Source organism: Hippopotamus amphibius, chromosome 7, assembly GCF_030028045.1.
Source record: "Hippopotamus amphibius kiboko isolate mHipAmp2 chromosome 7, mHipAmp2.hap2, whole genome shotgun sequence".
NCBI classification, from domain to species: domain Eukaryota; kingdom Metazoa; phylum Chordata; class Mammalia; order Artiodactyla; family Hippopotamidae; genus Hippopotamus; species Hippopotamus amphibius.
In genome coordinates, this window is record NC_080192.1 from 90,225,727 (window position 1) to 90,247,079 (window position 21,353).

Below are 21,353 nucleotides of genomic sequence, written 5' to 3' on the forward strand. Positions count from 1 at the left end.
TCTCCTGTAATCCTAGGTCTCCGAGGAACGCATTCATTTAAATACCACCAATTCTGTCTTAATTTCTGCAGTTGAGGAAATAGAGACCAAGGAAATCAGCAACTTGTCCAGTGCTGCCCTTTCGTCTACTTCCCCCGGATAAATTCCACTTTAACTGGGTTTTCTGTCTGATTGTTTAGTTAAGCTTCAGGAGACTGTTTTATTTTATGCTAATTTTATCTTTCTCAAGGAATTCCAAGAGAAACTGCATTAAGTAAACAACATTCATTGGGCTAACCCTTATTTTGAAAGGGAAACAGAAGTTGTAAGGTGGCTAAGTGGAGGACACGAGCAGAGTGTGGTTCTGGGTGAAGTTTTCCTCATTTTACTTCCGGCTCTGGTTTGTCTCCTTTCATCTCGCGCAAGTGGAAGCCATTCCTAAAGGTGTAGTTGGGACTTACGATAGGAAATGAAGTTCTTTTTTACCTGCAGGAAATAAGCAAGCGGCAGATTTTAGTGCCCAGACTCTAGGCCCGAGTTTTAAATATCCACCAAAAACCTCTTTGGCAGCAAATGCAGAAACCCTGTCTCAGCACCATGTTGGGCTTCTTTGTCTCGTGGTCTAATCAGTCTCATTCTCTGCCCAGCTGTTTCCTGTCTCTGTGCATGTCACTGCTCAGATCATCAGTTTGGTGTTTTCCTTCTTTTCCCAATCACCTTCCTTCCCCAGCCCTCACTCATCCTTGCTAAGTGGAGTCACTTTGTCTTTTTGTTTTGTTTTGTTTTTGTTTTGTTTAGTTTATTTATTTAATTGGCTGTATTGGGTCTTTTTTGCTGTGCTTGGGCTTTCTTTTTAGTTGAGATGAGTGGGGGCTACTCTTCGTTGTGGTGCGTGGGCTCCTCATTGCTGTGGCTTCTCTTGTTGCGGAGCACGGGCTCTAGGCATGTGAGCTTCAGTAGTTGCAGCACATGGGCTCAGTAGTTGTGGCTCACGGGCTCTAAAGCACAGGCTCAATAGTTGTGGCGCACGGGCTTAGTTGCTCCGCGGCATGTGGGATCTTCCTGGAGCAGGGATCGAACCTGTGTCCCCTGCTCTGGCAGGTGGATTCTCAACCACTGTGCCACCTAGGAAGCCCGTCACAGGTGTCTTGATTCATGCAGAGCAGCCCCCAGGGCCTGTTACCAGCTAGCACAATTTAGTATTTGAGATAAAGCCAGGAGAGGTACTACACTTACTTCAAAAGCCCCATTGCCAGCGCTGAATATCATGGTCAGGCTCCTTGAAGAGGTTGTGTTTAAAAGATTTCAGTCAAGAGAATGATGTTGATGACCATGCTCTCTTGTTGATGTCAGAATTGAAAGAGATTTTAGAAATTATATAATCCCCCTTCTGTGTGTTACAAATTCTCACTTGCATTTCTGTTATCTTTGCTTGAGAGGTAGAAGTCCAAGTTATCTCAGTAATTTCATTGGCGACTCCATGATCCTATGTTTATTAAAGCCTTTTATCAGGAAAGTGAGAAGCTGGTAATCCTAAGAGTTTAAATGATGAAGGATCTATTGGGAAATGCAAATTAAAACCACAATTAAATATCACTCCACACTCACTAGAACAGCTAAAATAAGAAGACCAGTAGTACCAAGTGTTGATGATAGAACAGGGTCTGTATTCCTACGTGGCAATAATTATGTTGAGCTATATAGTAGCTGTTCCTTTACGTGGGCCGTATGCTTTGCTTTGCCACAGTCTCCACCACTCTCTGTAGCCTTTTCTATTCTTTGGAGAAACATTAAGGGGAGAGTTAATTCATTTTTGAGGGCTCACTGTGTGTCAGGCACTATATTAGGGCATGAAGATACAGAGGAGAACCACGCAGACAAAATCTCTAAACTCATAGTGAGTGGTAAGTACCCATCCACATCATCAAAAATTAGAGGGAGAAAGACCAAGAGGGCTATGTATTTTAGGGAAAGTGAGAGAAAGCATGTCTGTTTGTGCAAGTAAGAAATATTTCTGTATTTAAAGTTAATAGGTAAAAGTGTGTCTGTGTCAAAATTATCCTGCCTCTTTCACTTACCTCACTTAATGGATCAGATCCTTTTTCCCTTTATGATTCAATAAATTCATGAATTTTCCCAAGAAATGGATTTCAGTAAAATCATGGAGATTATCTTCGTGTTTGAAAAAATGCCAGTAGGCAGAGCAATTGGCACAGGCTCTGCTGAATGTTAGCTTTTCTTACCTCTGTCCAAACTCTCCCCAGCTCAGCTTTAGATTTTTCCACTTAATCAAGATCTAGGGATGCAATTCAATCTAAGGTAAGTACCTCTGTTGCAGTCTTAGAGCTGCCTTCTGTCATCCCGGTAGCCTCTTTTAGCTGTGGCTGAGAATCTTATTAACCCTGATCTGTGTGATGGATGTGGGCCTGTGGTGGAGAATTGTCTCAAGTCACGCTGTCTGCCCTCTATCTTAAATTTACACTCCCTTTGGTCAAGTACACTGTGAAAGTGGTTAACATCTTTAAATGGACAGATCCTTTCCGGCTTCGATTTTGCTCTCATGATCAAGAAGCCCTGATTTAAATGATTCTTACCTGCAAATAAACCCTTTTATTGGCATAGATGCCTAAAATGTGGTTTTGTCTGTGAGGCATAGTGGTTCATTGTGTTGCCTTTAGATTTATGTTGGTCACAGACTTTGAGGATCTGGGCTTGCTCTTCTCAACCAGTTGTGCTTGACTGTATCACGTGGGAGGCCTCTGACCCCTTTCTTCAGTCCGGTCTGGAAAGGTCATCTTGCTTTGCAGCGAAGAAAGCTGCACTGCTCCCACCTGGTGGCAGTTATCTCAAACTGCCATATCACCAACCTGCTTCTAAAGGCTTGCCTTGTTCTTTAGTGGTGCCATGCATCACAGAACTGTAGGAACTAGTCATTCCCACTTTTGTTCTTCAGGACAGTCAGGTGTCTCCTTATTATCTACATGAGTATTGCATAATTTTCACTAAGGTGAGTGAAGTGGAAAGAACACTTTAGATAATCAGGACAGGGAGACTGGTCTAGGTTCTGCCCATAACTAGCCACGGGATCCTAAGCCTCACTTGCTTCCTCTCCCCATAAAGCAAAATGCTTGGACTTAAGGCTCTCTAGAAGCACTACTGGTACAAAGGCTGTAGTCCTGTGATTTTTTTTTTTAATTCAAAAGATCTGTAAAATGAAAACCCACTTTATTATTCACAAAACAATTATGACTATACATAGAAATTTTATAATTTATACTATCATTTTTCCCAATGTTATTTATTTATTTTTTCATTTTCCCCAATTTTAATTGACACATCATGAGTTTAATGGTTTTTTTGGGGGAGGAGGGGAAGGAAGACAAATGCCACTGCTTTAAATGTACATATTTATTACAAAAAAATTCTGATATCTTAAAAATTAAAATGTAAAAAATATGTATCTTAGAATTGAGGGGTTTTTTGCATGTGCAGTTAAACCTCTACTTGTCAATGCATGCTAGGGTTTAAAAAACTTTTATAGTAAATACTTAAAAGTATAGAATTAAATTGACAGTTGAGCAGTATGAGTGGATGTCAAAGTGTTACAAGAAAATGGAAAATGTTATTGATGTACAGAGTTTAGAGAGATGACAGCTGAAATGAAAGATTGTATGGCAAACTTTAGTGTTTATCTGAGTACTGCAGAACACAGTGACAGGAAATATACAAACATGCAGTATCTGATAAATCATTATCAAAATGCACATTTGGAATATTTGAGCCCATTAAAAAAATTTAATACAAGATTTGTGTATTTTAAGAAAACATGCAACAGTGCTTTATGAGTAAAGCGCTCTTTGGCTACATGAAACAGAATCCTACTCGAGTTATTTTGAAAAAGAACAGATTATAAAGATACAACAGGAAATACTGTGAACATCAATGGACAGGTACTGCTAGGTCTGCTGAGTTTCAAAATATTTAGATTGGAATGGTTGGGACCCACGTCTTATATCTCAGGCCTGAGGTGTCTATAATCACTGCTAATTACCCTGTATCAATTTTGCATCTGGCTACTCGCCCCAATACTGTGCTATGACCTCAGCTCAAGTTCTAGTACTGCTGACTTCTCTCTGTGTTCAGCTCTATCCAGTTAGTCATCACCTCCATGCAAAGAATAGCCTAGCAATTTTTCACTACCCAGGGTCAATGCACAGGATACTTCAGAGCTAAATTATGCGGGTGTGTGAGCAGGCAGATGGACTCAGTATCCAATATGACTGCTGCTTATCTCAGAGCCTTCAACTTTGATAGCTTTGCTGCAGCTTATCTACCCAAACCCCTCTTAACAGTGGCACTGAACGCCTCATACAGTGTTTGGGGAGTGAGGTTGAGGTTAGGAGTTCTAAGAACTTGTGGAACGCTAAGGTGTAACCAGTTCAGAGCACTGAAGAATTTCTGTTGGAGTTACAGTACCTTCTTTTAATGAATTATGAACTGTCTTTTAGAGAAGGGTTAGTGCAGACATTAAAGAGTCTCCCCAGTAATCGTCATACTTGCCTGGTGTCTGCTGTGTAGAGTAGCACTTTCCTAACTGTGTCTTCTCAACAGCCCATGGGGTAGGGAGGGCAGGAGGAATCCTCAAAGTGTGTTGTTGATTTGAGTTGGGGGGTGGGATGAGGAAGGATGAGAAGAAAAGAGGAGAAGGAGATTCTTGAAATTAATTGCCAGCTATTCTTAGAGCAGTTATTGAAATAATCGTCAAGTCTCTCTGTTTAAGTGTTGGACTTATGTTTTTTTTAAAGAAGTCCTTTGTTGAATCTGATCTCTTTGAGCCTCTGTTTTCTTCAGCTAGTATTTGTTGTCGTAAAGGGAAAAATTATCACTTGGCCTCACAGGATTGTGGTATGAATTAAACAAGAGCTCAAAGTGCCTAAGATAGCAGTTGGAATGTTATTGGTTCTTTTTCATCCGTTCGTCTGTTTATCTATAATTTCTTTGGAAGATAATTTCTGTTCTTCCTTTTTTTTTTTTTTTTTTTTTTGATAGGCGTTTAGGAACAGTCTTCTGACTTGCTACCCAATCCTACAAGTGATACCTCTGAGTCCCCAGAATCTTAAGAATGCTTTCTATGCTAGGCCAGCCCCAGGCTTAGCTGACGATGGCATCAGTACCATTAACTGTGACATCAGCAACCTGAAGCCCACATGGTCCTTTGATTGGCTTTTCAAACATGACTCAAGAGCGCTTGTATGTGTGTTTCTCTCACAGGTGGATTTGCTATCGTGTTTCTGGTGAGGACAAGCAATGGGATGAAATGTGCCTTGAAACGCATGTTTGTCAACAATGAGTATGATCTCCAGGTGTGCAAGAGAGAAATCCAGATAATGGTAAGGCTGCCCCTCAGACTTGGGATTGCTTGTTTAAAATGGGGGGAAGGACTGTGCCCTCTCATAAGAAAGCAAATGGGGGGTAGGGGTGGGGAGGGCGGTTCTTCCCTTCCCTGAGATGGTAGAGAGGCCTCGCCCAAGATGGGAGTGAGCAGCCGTGGGGTGTAGGGCACTGCCCCTGCCTTGGTCACTCTCAGCTAGAGAGTTGAGGAGAAAGGAGCATAGTGGGAGAACCGACCAGTTTTCAGGTCAGAGAAATAGTTTGAGGCATTGGGGAAATGTACTTAACAACTTGGTTCCCAGAATTAACTATGGAGATCCTAGCTTCCCAACGAACCTCCTCTTTCAGTCTTATCATCTATCAGCCACCAATTTTAGTAAACATATCCTTCCACACCTTTATATTTTGTGCATGTAGTTCTTTCCCTAGGAATGCTTTTCTCTTTTTTTTTTTTTTGGTCCTAGAAACTGCTTACTCATACATGCTCTATGATTCCATTTATAAAAGTCGAAGAACACGCAAAAGTGACCTGTGGTAATAGAGATCAGAAAGTGGCTATCTGGGTGTGGAAAATTCACTAGAAAGGGTATGTGGGAACTTCCTGGGTCGTGGAAATTGTTCTGTATCTTGTTTTGGGTAGTGGTTATGGCTATACAATTGTCTGAACTCAGTTGAACACCTTCAGATCTGTGTATTTTATTACATATTAATTATATCTCACGTTTTAAAAACTTAATGTTTTCAAGATTTAGGTTCATATTGTGTTTAAAGAAAGAGACCCTATCTGTTAGATATAGGATGAAATATTTGTGGATGAAATAATGTGATTTCTTGAAATTAAACTAGTGGATTTAGAAGAGAAATAAGTTTGGCAGTTCGTTGATTACTGTATAAGCAGGGTGACGGGTATATGGGAGTTTGAGTTGTCTCTTTCTTTCACTTCTATTTGACATTATACATTTAAGAAATTTGGATAGTCTTGTATGTGTTTGTGTTTCCACAGTACTTTTGTTTATGCCAGTTATATTGCTTATCTTGTTTTTTTGTAAGTAATTCTGCCTTTAGAAAATAACATTTAAAATCAGAAACGTTGTATTCTAGTACACTGCCTGACATAGAGAAAATACTCTAACTTTAGGTGAAATGAATGTATGAATAATGGTCATAGCCACATGTTCATCTAGAAGTGAGGATTCCTTTGTGCCCTGCATTTTACTGCTCTTGGTAAGAGCAGAAAGAGGTCCAAAAAAATGGGCGAGGATGGCATTGTAAGGGATTCCACCAGGCTTTGCTTGCCCTTCTGGGGTTGCCCTTTCAGTGGCTACTTACAGTAACAAGTTGTACAACTCAGGATTTTAGAGAGCGTGGTACTATGTAGATTCCAGAAAGCTGAAACTATCTGGGAAGGAACTGTTGGTAGAAATAAGTGTTGCTGTCATCATTGCAAAACAAACAGAAAACCCCCAAGGCTTATGTACATACAGTCAGGGCCACGTGGATCCATCGCAAGGGACCAGTGTCCTCCCACTCCCCGCCACTCAGCTCCAAATAACTGCTCACTGTTTCCCGTCCTCCACCCAGTGTTTTCTGAATGCTATTCCTCCTCCTCCCACCTTGCCTCTTCCTTGCTCAGCCCTCACACTCCATTTCCTCTCTTTGCTTCTGCTTTTTCCTCTGCCTGGAATGCCTTTCTCATTCATTTTCTGGTGTTAAGAGAGTAATCCCACTCTTTAACTTTCACCCACTCATTCAGAAACGTGTTTGAGGGCTTACTTTGTGCTGGGCAGGTGTTGGAGTTAAGGGACCAAGGAGACGTGGGCCCCTTAGGAGCTCACAAATTAATGGACCTGGTTAGGCATTAAGTTACATGGTTCAGGTTCTGGCCCAGCCATGTATTAGCTGGAAGAGTTTTGTTTTGTTTTTTAGTTTTTGTTTTTTCGAAACTTAAATACTCAAATAGTTGAACTAATAAGCTTATTACAAAAAACATCAAGCAATTCCCTGAGGGGTCCTCCTATGCCATTGCAAGGTCCCAGAGGCCATCACTTTTAGTGGATTCACTTGATATATTCATAAATAGCAGGCTGATACAGCTAATTCTTTTTTCCCCCTCCATTTTAGGCATTACATACTATGGAAAGTAAAACATTAGCTCTCTTTCATCCCCTGCAGGCCCTTCCCTGCAATACTTGCATTGTTTTCATCTCCCATTCTTCCAAAATGACAGTAAGTTTGGCAATATGTTAGTTATATTAGTATTAGTTTTTACATTATTATGTAAGAAAACATTATTTTTGCTGAATCTTCTCGGTGGACTATGATTACTTTTCCTTTCTTACATAATTCTTCTTTCACTGGAATTGATAATTGTCCTATTTTTTGTTAGTTTTTTAGGTTTTTTAAATCTTAGTTTTCTGTGTACTTTTGTGCAATTTAATTTCAAACTCTCCCCAAGTTGTTTAAATCATTTAAGAAATACTTTTGAACACAGTTAGTATTCTGTTTTATCTTCTTGAAGAAGTCTCTCTCAGTCTTCAGACTTGATGGAATTTAGGTTGGTTGCTCTCTAGGCCTAATTTACTGTCTTATCTTGGAATTTTCTAGCCATTCTCTTTGCCTCTCTTTCTTTCTTTCTTTCTTTTTTTTTTATAAATTTATTTATTTATTAATTTTTTTGGCTGTGTTGGGTCTTTTTTGCTGTGCTTGGGCTTTCTTTTAGTTGCGGTGAGTGGGGGCTACTCTTCGTTGTGGTGCGCGGGCTCCTCATTGCCGTGGCTTCTCTTGTTGTGGAGCATGGGCTCTAGGCACGTGGGCTTCAGTAGTTGCAGCACAGGGGCTCAATAGTTGTGGCTCATGGGCTCTAAAGTGCAGGCTCAGTAGTTGTGGCACACGGGCTTAGTTGCTCCACGGCACGTGGGATCTTCCTGGAGCAGGGATCAAACCCGTGTGCTCTGCATTGGCAGGCGGATTCTTAACCACTGCGCCACCTAGGAAGCCCTGCTTCTCTTTCTTATTAGATTTGTTGACTTCTGTTTTTGCTCTGCTTTTTCATTTTGATGGAATTTATCCTCCAAGAGTTTCCTGATGTATGGTAGGTAAATTTTTGACAACGTGCAGGTCTGGAAATGTCTTCATTTTACACTCACACATGTGATAGTTTGCATATAAAATTCTGGATTGGAAATCATTTCACTGAGATATGTGAAAGCATTGCTCTACTGTATTTTAGCTTTCATTGTTGAGCTTTGGGAAGTCCAAAGTCATTCTAATACCTGGTCCTTTGGATGTGACCTATTTTTTCTTCCCAGAAATTTATAAATTCTTCTTTGTTTACAGTGTTATGAAATTTGTTAATGATATACCTTGGTGTATACATTTTTTATTTATTATGTTGTTTGGTGGTCTCATTTAATCTAGAAACTCACCCTTATGTGGGGGGATTTTTAGTTTATCTCATTTGATGATTTCCTTTTCTGTCTTCCTTCACTATCGGTATTTGGATATTAGTTATCCTGAACTGATTTTCTGATTTTTTGTTTTCTTCCTTTTATTTTTCATTTCTTTGTCTTTTCTCTCTACATTCCAGCAGATTTTCTCAGCTTTATATTCAACCATCCTGTTGAATTTTTTTATATATTAGGCTTTTTTAATTTCTAAGACCTTCTTGTTGGTTTGTTTTCGTTTTGTTTTGGATTTTGGTGAGGTCCAGTTTATTAGTTTTTCCTTTTGTGGATTGTGTTTTTGATGTCATTTCTAAGAACTCTTTGCCTGGCTCTCAATTCTGAAGATTTTTCTCTTATTTTTTTTTCTGTGAGTTTTACATTTTGCATTTAAGCCTGTGACCCATTTTGAGTTAACCTTATATAAGGCATGAGACTTAGGTTGAAGTTCATTTTGTTGCTTGTGGGTGTCCATTTGTTGAAAAGGCTGTCTTTCTTCCGTTGAATATTTTTGTCAGAAATCAATTGGGTCTATTTGTGAGGGTTGATCTTCAGACCTTTCTCTATTCTCTGTTCTTTTCCATAAATCTATGTGTTTATCCCTCCCCCAACACTACAAAGCCTTGATTACTGTGGCTTTATGTCTTGAAATCAGACTGATTCCTCCTACTTCTTTTTCTCCCAAAATTGTTTTTTAACTATTCTAGTTCCTTTGTCTTTTCATATAAATTTTAGAATAATCTTATCTATATCTACAGAATGTCTTGCTATAAGTTTGGGAGGAATTTCATTAAACCAGTATATCAATTTGGGGAGAAATGGCATCTTTTCTTTGTTTAGTCTTCCAATAAATGAACATGACACCTCTCTCCATTTATTTACATCTTTGATTTCTTTCATCAGCATTGTGTAGTTTTCAGCATATGGGCCTTGTACATGTTCTTAGATTTGTACCTAGGTTTTTGGTTTTGTTTTGAGTGATTATAAATGGTATTGGATAATTAATTTTGGTGCCCATGTTTTTATTGCTAGGATGTGGAAAATCAGTTGATTTTTCTGTGTTTATTTATATCTTGTAGCCTTGCTGACCTTGTTTACTAGTTCTGGAAATGTTTTTCTCGAGTCTTTAGGATTTTCTATATAGACCACCATGTCATATGCAAATAGAGGCAGTTTTATTTTTTCCTTTCTGATCTGTTTAACTTTTCTAACCTTATTGCACTTCTTTCTCATTTATTTATCTTCTCAATCATTTGTTTATATCCGTATGGACTTATGCATATTAATTTTGTCCTTTTTTCCCACCTTCAATCTATTTGCTGTCTTTGGCTCATACTGGGTAATTCCTATTGTTTTATCTTTCAGTTCAGTGATTCTTTCCTCTGTCCCTTCCATTCTGCTGATGAGCCCATCCATTGTGCTTTTTGCTTTGGTTATTACGTTTTTCAGTTCTAAAATTTCCATTTGCTTCTTCTTTAGGTTTTCTGGGTTTTTGATGACACTTCCTGTTTCTTTGCTGAGGCTATTTGTTCATTCGTTTCAAGCATCACTGTAATTGCTGGTTTAAGCATTTTCGTCTTGACTGCTTTAAAATAGTAGCTGGATGGTTCTGTCTTCTCAGTCATCTTCATTTTGACATCTATTGATTGCCGGTTTTTTTTCCATGAAGTTTGAGATCTTCCTAGTTCTTGGTGTGACAAACAGTACCAACATTTTCATATTGTGTTATGAGATTCTGGATCTTATGTAAACCTTCTGTTGTAACTGGTTTCTGCTCTGGCAGGGGACTGATGGAGTTTGGGGAGTACCCTCTTGTTACTACTAGGCAGGGGTAGAAGTTCAGGTTTCCCATGGGGCCTCTGTTTTCACCCCAGAAGGTGCTTCTCATTACTGGATTGGGGTGAAAGTTCCAGTTCCCCGTTAGGTTTCCACTGCGCCTTCCCTGGCTAGGAAGTAGGACTGCCTTGCTGCTGCTCCCCGTATGGCTTCAATTGACACCGTGGTGGTGGGAGTTGACCTTGTTACCACTTGGTGGTTGTGGAAGTCTTGACCTCCTCTTGGAGGTCCACTCACTTGGCCTCCTCTCACAGCATCTCAGAGATGAAGGTCCTGACTCCCTCCTCAGCCCTCTCTACCACTACCCACCTGGAAGGGTAGGTTGGAGTGATTTGTTGCAGACTCATGAGGATGGAAGTCTAGGCTCTCCACCTGGTGTTTGCTGAAGTGACTGGGGTGGAGCTGCAGGTTTTTCCTGTGGTTTTTGGCTGGCATAGAGCAGTTAGTTTCTATGAGTTCTGTCTTACTGGGTTGCCCCTTTTCTGGGTCTGACTGGAAAGCCAGGCTTTCATTGGGTTTTTTGGTGGTGGTGGTGGTGGTTTTTTTTTTTTTTTTTTTTTTGGTCTGCACCCATTGGTGCTTTCAGTTTGCTGGCTTCTTCAGTTTTCAGTCTAGGAAACATGAGGCAAAAAGAAAATCCAGGCAGCTCGCCACCATTCTGCTCTTTGGGTCCCAAAGTTCGTAGCCAATCTGCCTTCCTCTACTCACATTTCAGACTCTTGTTATTATGTCTGTTTCATATATAATGTACACAGTATTTAGGGGTACTTAGCAGGAGAAATTGGGAAAAGTACATCTACTTTACTTTCCCAGAAACAGAAGTCTTCTGTTTATGCCTTTTAAAAATAAACACTTTACATCATTTAGTAAAGCTTTGAAGGAAGCAAAGATAAATGCATGTATTCAACTTACTGCTTAAAAACAATTTGCTACTATTTTTAATCAGAAGTCCTGTGTGATGTTTTTAATTCATGCTAGGCTCAGACTTCTGTCAAATTGAGCCTGTAACCCCAGCCCTAGCTCTCAGAGATTGTAAGAGTTATATATGTGTATATAATACATATTATTTGAATTTTCTTGAAAAAAAAAAAACACTGAAAGGATGAGAGAAAGAAAGAGGAAGGGCAGAAGGGAAGAAGGGGAAGAAAGAGGGAGGGTTGCCTATAGGGGATGTGGACTAGAGTTGAAAATACTTGTCTACTGTGTTTTTCTTTTCTTTATTTTTTTTCAATCTTTATTGGCATATAATAGCTTTACACTGTTGTGCCAGTTTCCACTGTACAACAAAGCGAATCAGCTGTATTTATACATGTATCCTCATATCCCCTCCCTCTCGAGCCTCCCTCCTGAGCATCCCTCCCACCCTCCCTATCCCACCCTTCTAGGTCATCAGCAACCAAGTTGATCTCCCTGTATTAAGTGGTTACTTCCCACTAGCTATCTATTTTATGTTTGGTAGTATATAAATGTCACTACTACTCTTTCACTTTGTTCCAGCTTCTCCTCCCCCACCTCCCCATGTCTTCAAGTCTGTTCTCTACCTCAGCGTCTTTATTCTTCCTCTACCACTGAGTTCATCAATACCGTTTTGTGTTGCTTTTTGAATGTTAATATGTTACTTATTTTTTAAAATTAAATTTTGAGCTCTTTTGTAGTAACTTAGGTGAGTAAGCAGGGATCCAAAGAGCCTTGAGGTTGAGTAAGAACAAGCCGTGTCCCATCAACGTCATGTCCTCCTTTGGGCAGGTTTTTGGGTAGGGAGCTCAGGGGAGTGCCATAGATCCAGTGACTGCGGGCTGCGTTGTTTGGGTAAAGGGCACTCAGCAGAGATCTGTGAGTAAGATGGAGTGTCTAGGCTGGATGCTAGGGGTAATTGCTACTGTTTATAATGGTTTCTGATCAATGATTTGCTATTAATTTGGAGGAAACTTTGAAGAAAAAAGCATTGCAGCTTACCATTAACTTCATGTTATTTTACATTTAATAAATAACTTGGTTAAAGAAATAGAAGATACATTTATCAATTATGTGCCTAATATAAAGTTGGAAGACATAGCAACTGCATTGGATCATAGAATCAGGATCCAAAATTATCCTTAAAATTGGAGCAATGGACTGATTCTAATGAGATGAAATAGCAAGGTAAGGTCATATACTTGGATTTTTATTTTATTCTAATCAACTTTACAAGCACAGTTCTGGGAAGGTAGAGATGAAAAGCAGCATGAGTAGAAAAAGACTTAAGCATTTTAGTGGTCAGTTAACTTGATATGATGTGGTTGCCAAGAGAAAAAAGAATGTACTTCTAAATTAATAGAATTAACAGAAGGTGATAGTGCTGGTCTACCCTGCATGAGTCAGACCAGGCCTGGCATATTTCATTCACTTTCTGGGGCCATTCTTACAAAAAGGGTATCGACAAAGCAAAGCATTTAAACATGGGAGCAGCCAAAATGGTGGTGTGACTAAAAACCATGTCAAAGAAAGTGGGTATATTTAACCTAGAGAAGAAGAAACTTAGGGCCTAAATAATAATATTTCAGTTGTTTGGACAGTGAAAAAATAGACTAGACTTGTTCTTTTTGTTCTGAAGAGGTCAGTCCAGAATCAGGAAGAGGAAGTTTTTGGCTGGATGTAAAGAAGATCAACAGTGATGGGCTGAGGGCCCAAGGAAATGACAGTAATCTCAGCAAACTTCTTGTCAAAAGGCTATGCAGGGATTCACGCATGGTCTGCCGGGTTACTCTAGATCTGTGCTACTCAAAGGATCTTGTTTTCTTTTTCTTTTTCCCCCTTGTGTGTTTTATTATATTTTCCCCCCAGTTTGTTATACTACCTTTCTTTGTAAATTGAGGTAAGATTCATCCTTTTAAATATAAATATAATTTAAGTATAATTCAGTGATTTTTACTCACAAGGTCATTCACCCATCAGCATGGATCAAATTCCAGAATTATTTTTCATCACCCCGAAAGGAAACCCCACGCCCATTAGCAATCGCGTCCCCTTACCCCAGTCCTTGACAACCATTAATCTGGTTTCTGTTTCCTATTCTGGACATTTCTTATGAATGAACTCATACAATAAGCTCTTGTGTCTGACATCTTTCATTTCGCATGTTTTCAAGGTTTATCCATGTTGTGGCATGCATCAGTACTTTATTCCTTTTCATGACTGCGTAATGTTCCAGTGTATGCGTATACCCCATTTTGTTTATCCTGATGTACATTTGGGGTTGTTTTTCCACTCTTTGGCTATTATGAATAATGCTGTTATGGACATCTGTGTACAAGTGTTTGTGAACATAATGTTCCATTTCTCTTGGGTATTTACTTAGGGGTGAAATTGCTAAGTAAGATGGTAACTCTGCTTTTTGCAAAAATGCCCAACTGTTTTCCAGAGCAGCTGCACTATTTACATTCCTACCAGCAATGTGTGAAGGTTCCAATCTGCATATCCTTGCTCACATTTTTTATTGTTTCTGTTTTTGATTATAGCCATGGTTATAAAGTGATAATCTCATTATGGTTTTGATTTGCATTTTCCTAATGATTAATGGTGTTGAGCATCTTTCCATGTGCTAATCAAATGCTCTTTGGAGAAATGTCTACTCTGATCCTTTGCCAGTTTTTACATTGGGTTGTCTTTTTATTGTTGAGTTTTAAGAGTTCTGAATACTAGAGTCTTATAATTTAAGAGACTGGATACTAGATTCTTATCAAATGTGTAATTTGCACATTTTTTCCCCATTCTTTGCACTTTTACTTTCTTGATAGTGTCCTTTTAAAATTTTGATGAAGTGATCTATTTTTCCTTTGATTGCTTATGCTTTAAGTGTCATATCTAAGAACCATTGCCTAATCCAACATTGGGAATATTTGCACATATATTTCTTTGGGGAGCTTTTAGATTTATTGTCCATTTCTGTTACCAAACTCAGGTTTGGCTGCTTGCTGCTCAAAAGCCAATAATTGAGAGGCAAGTGTCAATAGAAAGGAAAGGTGCTATAAACAGAAAAGCCAGCAACGTGGGGAGAAAGTGGACTCATGTCCCGAGACCAACTCCAGAGATTCTACTCAACCATGACAGTTTTTAAAGAGAAAGGGGTGTGGGGGAAAAAATCTCAGTGAATAATTGAGGCACGAGGTTGGGTTCTGCATCATTCTTCCATTGCGTGCAGGCTGGCTGACTCTCTCTTCAGATATTATCTTACCTGATTGCTAAGGGGGCTGTTGCAGGTAGAGAGCTAGTCATTCTTTAACTACTTAGTTCTTCATTCTTACTTCTTTTTATCTGGGAAAAGAACCAACAGGTTAATTAGGTTCTTTCAAGGTTAGAGGGGAACAGAAATGGGCAAACAGGAAAGGGGCAAAAGAGCTCTTTTCAATTCCCCACTCTCAAATATCATTCCATTTCTATGGGACTAGGGGCAGAGGTCCCTCTTCTGTAACTTCATGCTGACAGAAGGCACCATATTCTCAGAGTGAAGATGTCAGCATGGTTTTGTAGCATCTCTTGGCTGACAATTTTAGTTACCCGCTTACATGTATGGGCGGAGCAAGCTACAGTTATTTTGATGCCCTCAAAGATATGGATTTTTATGAGCAATAACGGTAATCCCATTCTCTTGAGGCCAGTTCTTGGAATTGTGCTCGCCATAGATTCAGTACTGCTCAAGATGAAGCAGCTTATGTCATGGCTGCAGTCTGGTCATCATGCTGTTAGGTTTTTCCCTCTGGTGGCAGTTATAGTATCTGTAAAACAACTAAGGAATATATATCTGACACTGAGTCTGTGACTCTGTTGTCCTAATCATTAACTACTCAGTTTTGTACTTGGGGGGCCTTGCAGGGTTCTGCTTGGTTCCATTTTGAGTAATTTCTATATAGAATGTGAGGTGGGGATCCAACTTCATTTTTTTGCATACAGATATCCAGTTGTCCCAGGACCATTTCTTGAAAAGACTGTTCTCTTCCTCGTTGAATTATCTTGGCATCCTTGTCAAAAATTAATAAGCTATAAATGTATGGGTGTAAATCAGTATATAAATCAGTTAACTGCTTCCCTTATAGGTGAAGTCTCATCAGGAAAAAAAAAAGTCATCTTTAGTGACCTGAGTGATTTATGTCCTGGAGCAAGCTCCTTATCTCCTTAGGGACTGGTTTCTACCCAGAAGATGTTTGTGGACCACATTTTGAGTAGCACTGCTCTAGATTTTTGATACTTTAAGTGCTACTGACCAGGAGCACCCCAGGCTGTATTCCAGAGCTAGTAGATTAGAATCTGTTTCTAGTAAACAGAATCCCCTGGTAATTCACGTTTATTAATGTTTGAGCAGCATGGCTCTAGAGTCAGATTCTGTAAGTGACTTTAAAGATCTAGTCAGTAAATACAGGATTAATTAATGAGTAATCCTGCAAAAAGGAGAGTAAATGTGAGTGTAGGCAGTATTATATCTGGGACTTAGGTAGCACAAACCCACAAGGACCTCAGATACATTGGCCTTAAGTAGAACTGCAGGGCCAGTCCAGATTTCGGAGCATTTCTTTCTTTCTTTTTCTTTCTTTCTCTCTCTCTTTCTTTCTTTCTTTCTTTCTTTCTTTCTTTCTTTCTTTCTCTCTCTCTCTCTCTCTCTCTCTCTCTCTCTCTCTCTCTCTCTCCCCCTCCCTCCCTCCCTCCCTCCCTCTCTCTCTCTCTTTCCTTTCTTTCTTTCTTTCTTTCTTTTTCTTTCTTTCTTTTTCTTTCTTTCTTTCTTTCTTTCTTTCTTTCTTTGTTTCTTTCTTTCTTTCTTTCTTTCTTTCTTTCTTTCTTTCTCTCTTTCTTTCAAGAACTTTTATTGAGATACAGTTAACAGACAATAAACTGCATATATTTAGAGTGTACAATTTGGTATTATTTTTTTCTTATTAGTAATGTATATACGGCAATCCCAATCTCCCAATTCATTCCCCCCCAACCCTTTCTGTTTTCCCCACTTGGTGTCCATATGTTTGTTCAGAGCATTTCTTTTCACTTCTGCACTAGACTTGATAGGTTTTGTTTGCTTGTGAATTTTATTTTATTTTATTTTATTTAGAACTTTTATTGAGATACAGTTAACAGACAATAAACAGCATATATTTAGAGTGTACAATTTGGTATCCCAGTCTCCCAGTTCATCCCCCCCAACCCTCCCCGCTTTCCCTACTTGGTATCCATATGTTTGTTCTCTACATCTGTGTCTCTATTTCTGCCTTGCATTTCCTCTTTCATAGCTGTTAGCATTTGCTTTGTGTATTCAGGTGCTCCTATATTGGGTGCATATATATTTATAATTGTTATCACCTCTTCTTGGATGGATCCCTTGATCTTTATGTAATGTCCTTTCTTGTCTCTTGTAACATTTTTTATTTTAAAGTCTATTTTATCTGATGTGACTATTGCTACTCCAGCTTTCTTTTGATTTACATTTACATGGAATATCTTTTTCTATCCCCTCACTTTCTGTCTGTATGTGTCCCTAGGTCTGAAGTGGGTCTCTTGTAGACAGCATATATATGGGTCTTGTGTTTTTATCCATTCAGCCACTCTGTGTCTTTTGGTTGGTGCATTTAGTCCATTTCCATTCAAGGTAATTGTCGATATGTATGTTCCTATTACCATTTTCTTAATTGTTTTGTTTTTATTTTTGTAGGTCCTTTTCTTCTCTTCTGTTTCCCGCTTAGAGAAGTTCCTTTAGCATTTGTTGTAGGGCTGGTTTGGTGGTGCTGAATTCTCTTAGCTGTTGCTTCTCTGTAAAGCTTTTGATTTCTCCATTGAATCTGAATGAGATCCTTGCTGGGTAGAGTATTCTTGGTTGTAGGTTCTTCCCTGTCATCACTTTCAATATATCGTGCCACTCCTTTCTGGCTTGCAGAGTTTCTGCTGAGAAATCAGCTGTTAACCTTATGGGAGTTCCCTTGTATGTTATTTGTCGTTTTTCCCTTGTTGCTTTTAATAACTTTTCTCTGTCTTTAATTTTTGTCAGTTTGACTACTATATGTCTTGGTGTGTTTCTCCTTGGGTTTATCCTGCCTGGGACTCTCTGTGCTTCCTGGACTTGGGGAGCTATTTCCTTTCCTATGTTAGGGAAGTTTTCAACTAGAATCTCTTCCAATATTTTCTCAGGTCCTTTCTCTCTCTCGTCTCCTTCTGGGACCCCTATAATGCGAATGTTGGTGCGTTTAACATTTTCCCAGAGGTATCTTAGGCTGTCTTCAGTTCTTTTCATTCTTTTTTCCTTATTCTTTTCCTCATCAGTGATTATCACCATTCTGTCTTCCAGGTTACTTATTCGCCCTTCTGCCTCCGTTAATCTGCTATTGGTTCCTTCTACTGTGTTTTTCATTTCCGTTATTTTGTTGCATATCTCTGTTTGTTTGCTCTTTAATTCTTCTAGGTCTTTGGTAAACTTTTCGATCTTTGCATCCAGTCTTTTTTCAAAGTCCTGGATCATCTTCACCATCATTATTCTGAATTCTTTTTGTGGAGGGGTGCCTATCTCCTCTTCATTTAGTTGTTTTTCTGGGGTTTTATGCTGTCCCTTCATCTGGTACAAAGTCCTCTGCTTTTTCATTTTCTGTGTGTTTCTGTGGCTGTGGTTTTCAGTTCCACAAGACGAAATACTGCTGATACTGCTTGATACTGCTGTCTGCCCTCTTGGGGAGGAAGCTATCTAGCTGCTTGTGAATTTTAAAGAGTTATAAAGGAAACTTAGAGTTGTAGAGAAAAGACAAGGAGGAGGAAGGAATAGTAAGGCAGAAGACTTTCACAAAGCAGCTTTGGTTACTTAGGAATAAACTTGCCTATGGAGGCAAAAGACCTGTATGCAGAAAACTATAAGACACTGATGAAAGAAATCAGAGATGCAACAAACAGATGGAGAGACATACCATGTCCTTGGATAGGAAGAATCAACATTGTGAAAATGACTGTCCTACCCAAAGCAATTTACAGATTCAGTGCAATCCCTATCAAATTACCAACTGCATTTTTCACAGAACTAGAACAAAAAATCTTACAATTTGTATGGAAACACAAAAGACCCCCAATAGCCAAAGCAATCTTGAGAAGGAAAGACGGAGTTGGTAGAATTAGGCTTCCTGACTTCAAACTATACTACAAGGCTACAGTGATCAAGACAGTATGGTACTGGCACAAAAATAGAAAGGTAGATCAATGGAACAGAATAGGGAACCCAGAGGTAAACCCGCACACATATGGGCACCTTCTCTTTGACAAAAGAGCAAGAATATACAATGGAAAAAAGACAGCCTCTTCAAGAAGTGGTGCTGGGAAAATTGGACAGCTACCTGTAAAAGAATGAAATTAGAACACTTCCTAACACCATACACAAAAATAAACTCAAAATGGATTAAAGACCTAAATGTAAGGCCAGACAGTATAAAACTCTTAGAGGAAAACATAGGCAGAACACTCTATGACAACATCAAGCAAGATCCTTTTTGACCCACCTCCTAGAATAATGGAAATAAAATCAAGAATGAACAAATGGGACCTAATGAAACTTAAAAGCTTTTGCACAGTGAAAGAAACTGTAAACAAGACAAGAAGGCAACCCTCAAAATGGGAGGAAATACTTGCCAATGGAGCAACTGACAAAGGATTAATCTCCAAAATACATAAGCAGCTCATGCAGCCTAATACGAAAAAAGCAAATAACCCAATTCACAAAAGGGCGGAAGACCTAAATAGACGTTTCTCCAAAGAAGACATGAAGATGGCTAACAAACACATGAAAAGATGCTCAACATCACTAATCATTAGAGAAATGCAAGTCAAAGCCACAATGAGGTATCACCTCACACTGGTCAGAATGGCCATCATCAAAACATCTAGAAACAATAAGTGTTGGAGAGGGTGTGGAGCAAAGGGAACTCTCCTGCACTGTTGGTGGGAATGTAAGGTGGTGCAGCCACTATGGGAAACAGTTTGGAGGTTCCTTAAAAAACTAAAAATGGAACTACCATATGACCCAGTAATCCCACTACTGGGCGTAAACCCAGAGAGAACCATAATCCAAAAAGAAACATGTACCATAATGTTCATTGCCGCACTATTTACAATAGCCAGGACATGGAAGCAACCTAAATGCCCATCAACAGATGAATGGATAAAGAAGATGTGGCATATATAAACAATGGAATATTACTCAGCTATAAAAAGGAATGAGATGGAGCTATATGTAATGAGGTGGATAGACCTAGAGACTGTCATACAGAGTGAAGTAAGCCAGAAAGAGAAAAAAAAATATCGTATGCTAACTCATATATACGGAATCCAAAAAAAAAAAAAAAAAAAAAAAAAGGATACTGATGAACCCAGTGACGGGGCAAGAATAAGGATGCAGATGCAGAGCATGGACTGGAGGACACGAGGTTGTGGGGGCGGGGGCCAAAGGGGAAGCAGGGATGAAGTGAGAGAGTAGCATCGACATATATATACTACCAACTGTAAAATAGCCAGTGGGAAGTTGCTGTATAACAAAGGGAGATCAACTCGATGATGGATGATGCCTTAGAGGACCTGGATGGGGAGGGTGGGGGGAGTCGAGGGAGGGAGGGAATATGGGGATATGTTTATAAATACAGCTGATTCACTTTGGTGTACCTCAAAAACTGGTACAAGAGTGTAAAGCAATTATATTCCAATAAAAAATATATATATATATATATATATATATATATATATAAGCAGCTCATGCAGCTTCATACCAAAAAAGCAAATAACCCAATTCACAAAAGGGCGGAAGACCTAAATAGACGTTTCTCCAAAGAAAACATGCAGATGGCTAACAAACACATGAAAAGATGCTCAACATCACTAATCATTAGAGAAATGCAAGTCAAAGCCACAATGAGGTATCACCTCACACTGGTCAGAATGGCCATCATCAAAACATCTAGAAACAATAAGTGTTGGAGAGGGTGTGGAGCAAAGGGAACTCTCCTGCACTGTTGGTGGGAATGTAAGGTGGTGCAGCCACTATGGGAAACAGTTTGGAGGTTCCTTAAAAAACTAAAAATGGAACTACCATATGACCCAGTAATCCCACTACTGGGCATATACCCAGAGAAAACCATAATCCAAAAAGAAACATGTACCATAATGTTCATTGCCGCACTATTTACAATAGCCAGGACATGGAAGCAACCTAAATGCCCATCAACAGATGAATGGATGAAGAAGATGTGGCACATATATACAATGGACTATTACTCAGCCATAAAAAGGAATGAAATGGAACTATATGTAATGAGGTGGATAGACCTAGAGACTGTCATGCAGAGTGAAGTAAGCCAGAAAGAGAAAAACAAATACCGTATGCTAACTCATATATATGGAATCTAAAAAAATGGCACTGATGAACCCAGTGACAGGGCAAGAATAAAGATGCAGATGTAGAAAACGGACTTGAGGACACAGAATTGGGGGGGGGGGGTGGCGAAGGGGAAGCTGGGACGAAGTGAGAGAGTAGCATAGACATAGATACACTACCAACTGTAAAATAGATAGCTAGTGGGAAGTTGCTGTATGAAAAAGGGAGATCAACTTGATAATGGGTGATGCCTTAGAGGGCCAGGACAGGGAGGGTGGGAGGGAGTTGCGGGAGGGAGGGGATATGGGGATGTATGTGTAAATACAGCTGATTCACTTGGTGTACCTCAA

At 39.4% G+C, this 21,353-nt stretch overlaps 1 protein-coding gene across 7 annotated transcripts in view; it reads left to right on the plus strand.

Annotated features, from left to right (window-relative positions):
- AAK1 (AP2 associated kinase 1) overlaps nt 1-21,353 on the plus strand; it is a 167,354-nt gene that overhangs the window by 64,226 nt on the left and 81,775 nt on the right. For all 7 annotated transcript variants that reach the window (XM_057740643.1, XM_057740644.1, XM_057740645.1 and 4 more), the window contains exon 3: nt 5,251-5,369. In XM_057740643.1, coding sequence (XP_057596626.1) covers nt 5,251-5,369 — 119 coding nt within the window. The remainder of the gene's footprint in view (nt 1-5,250; nt 5,370-21,353) is intronic.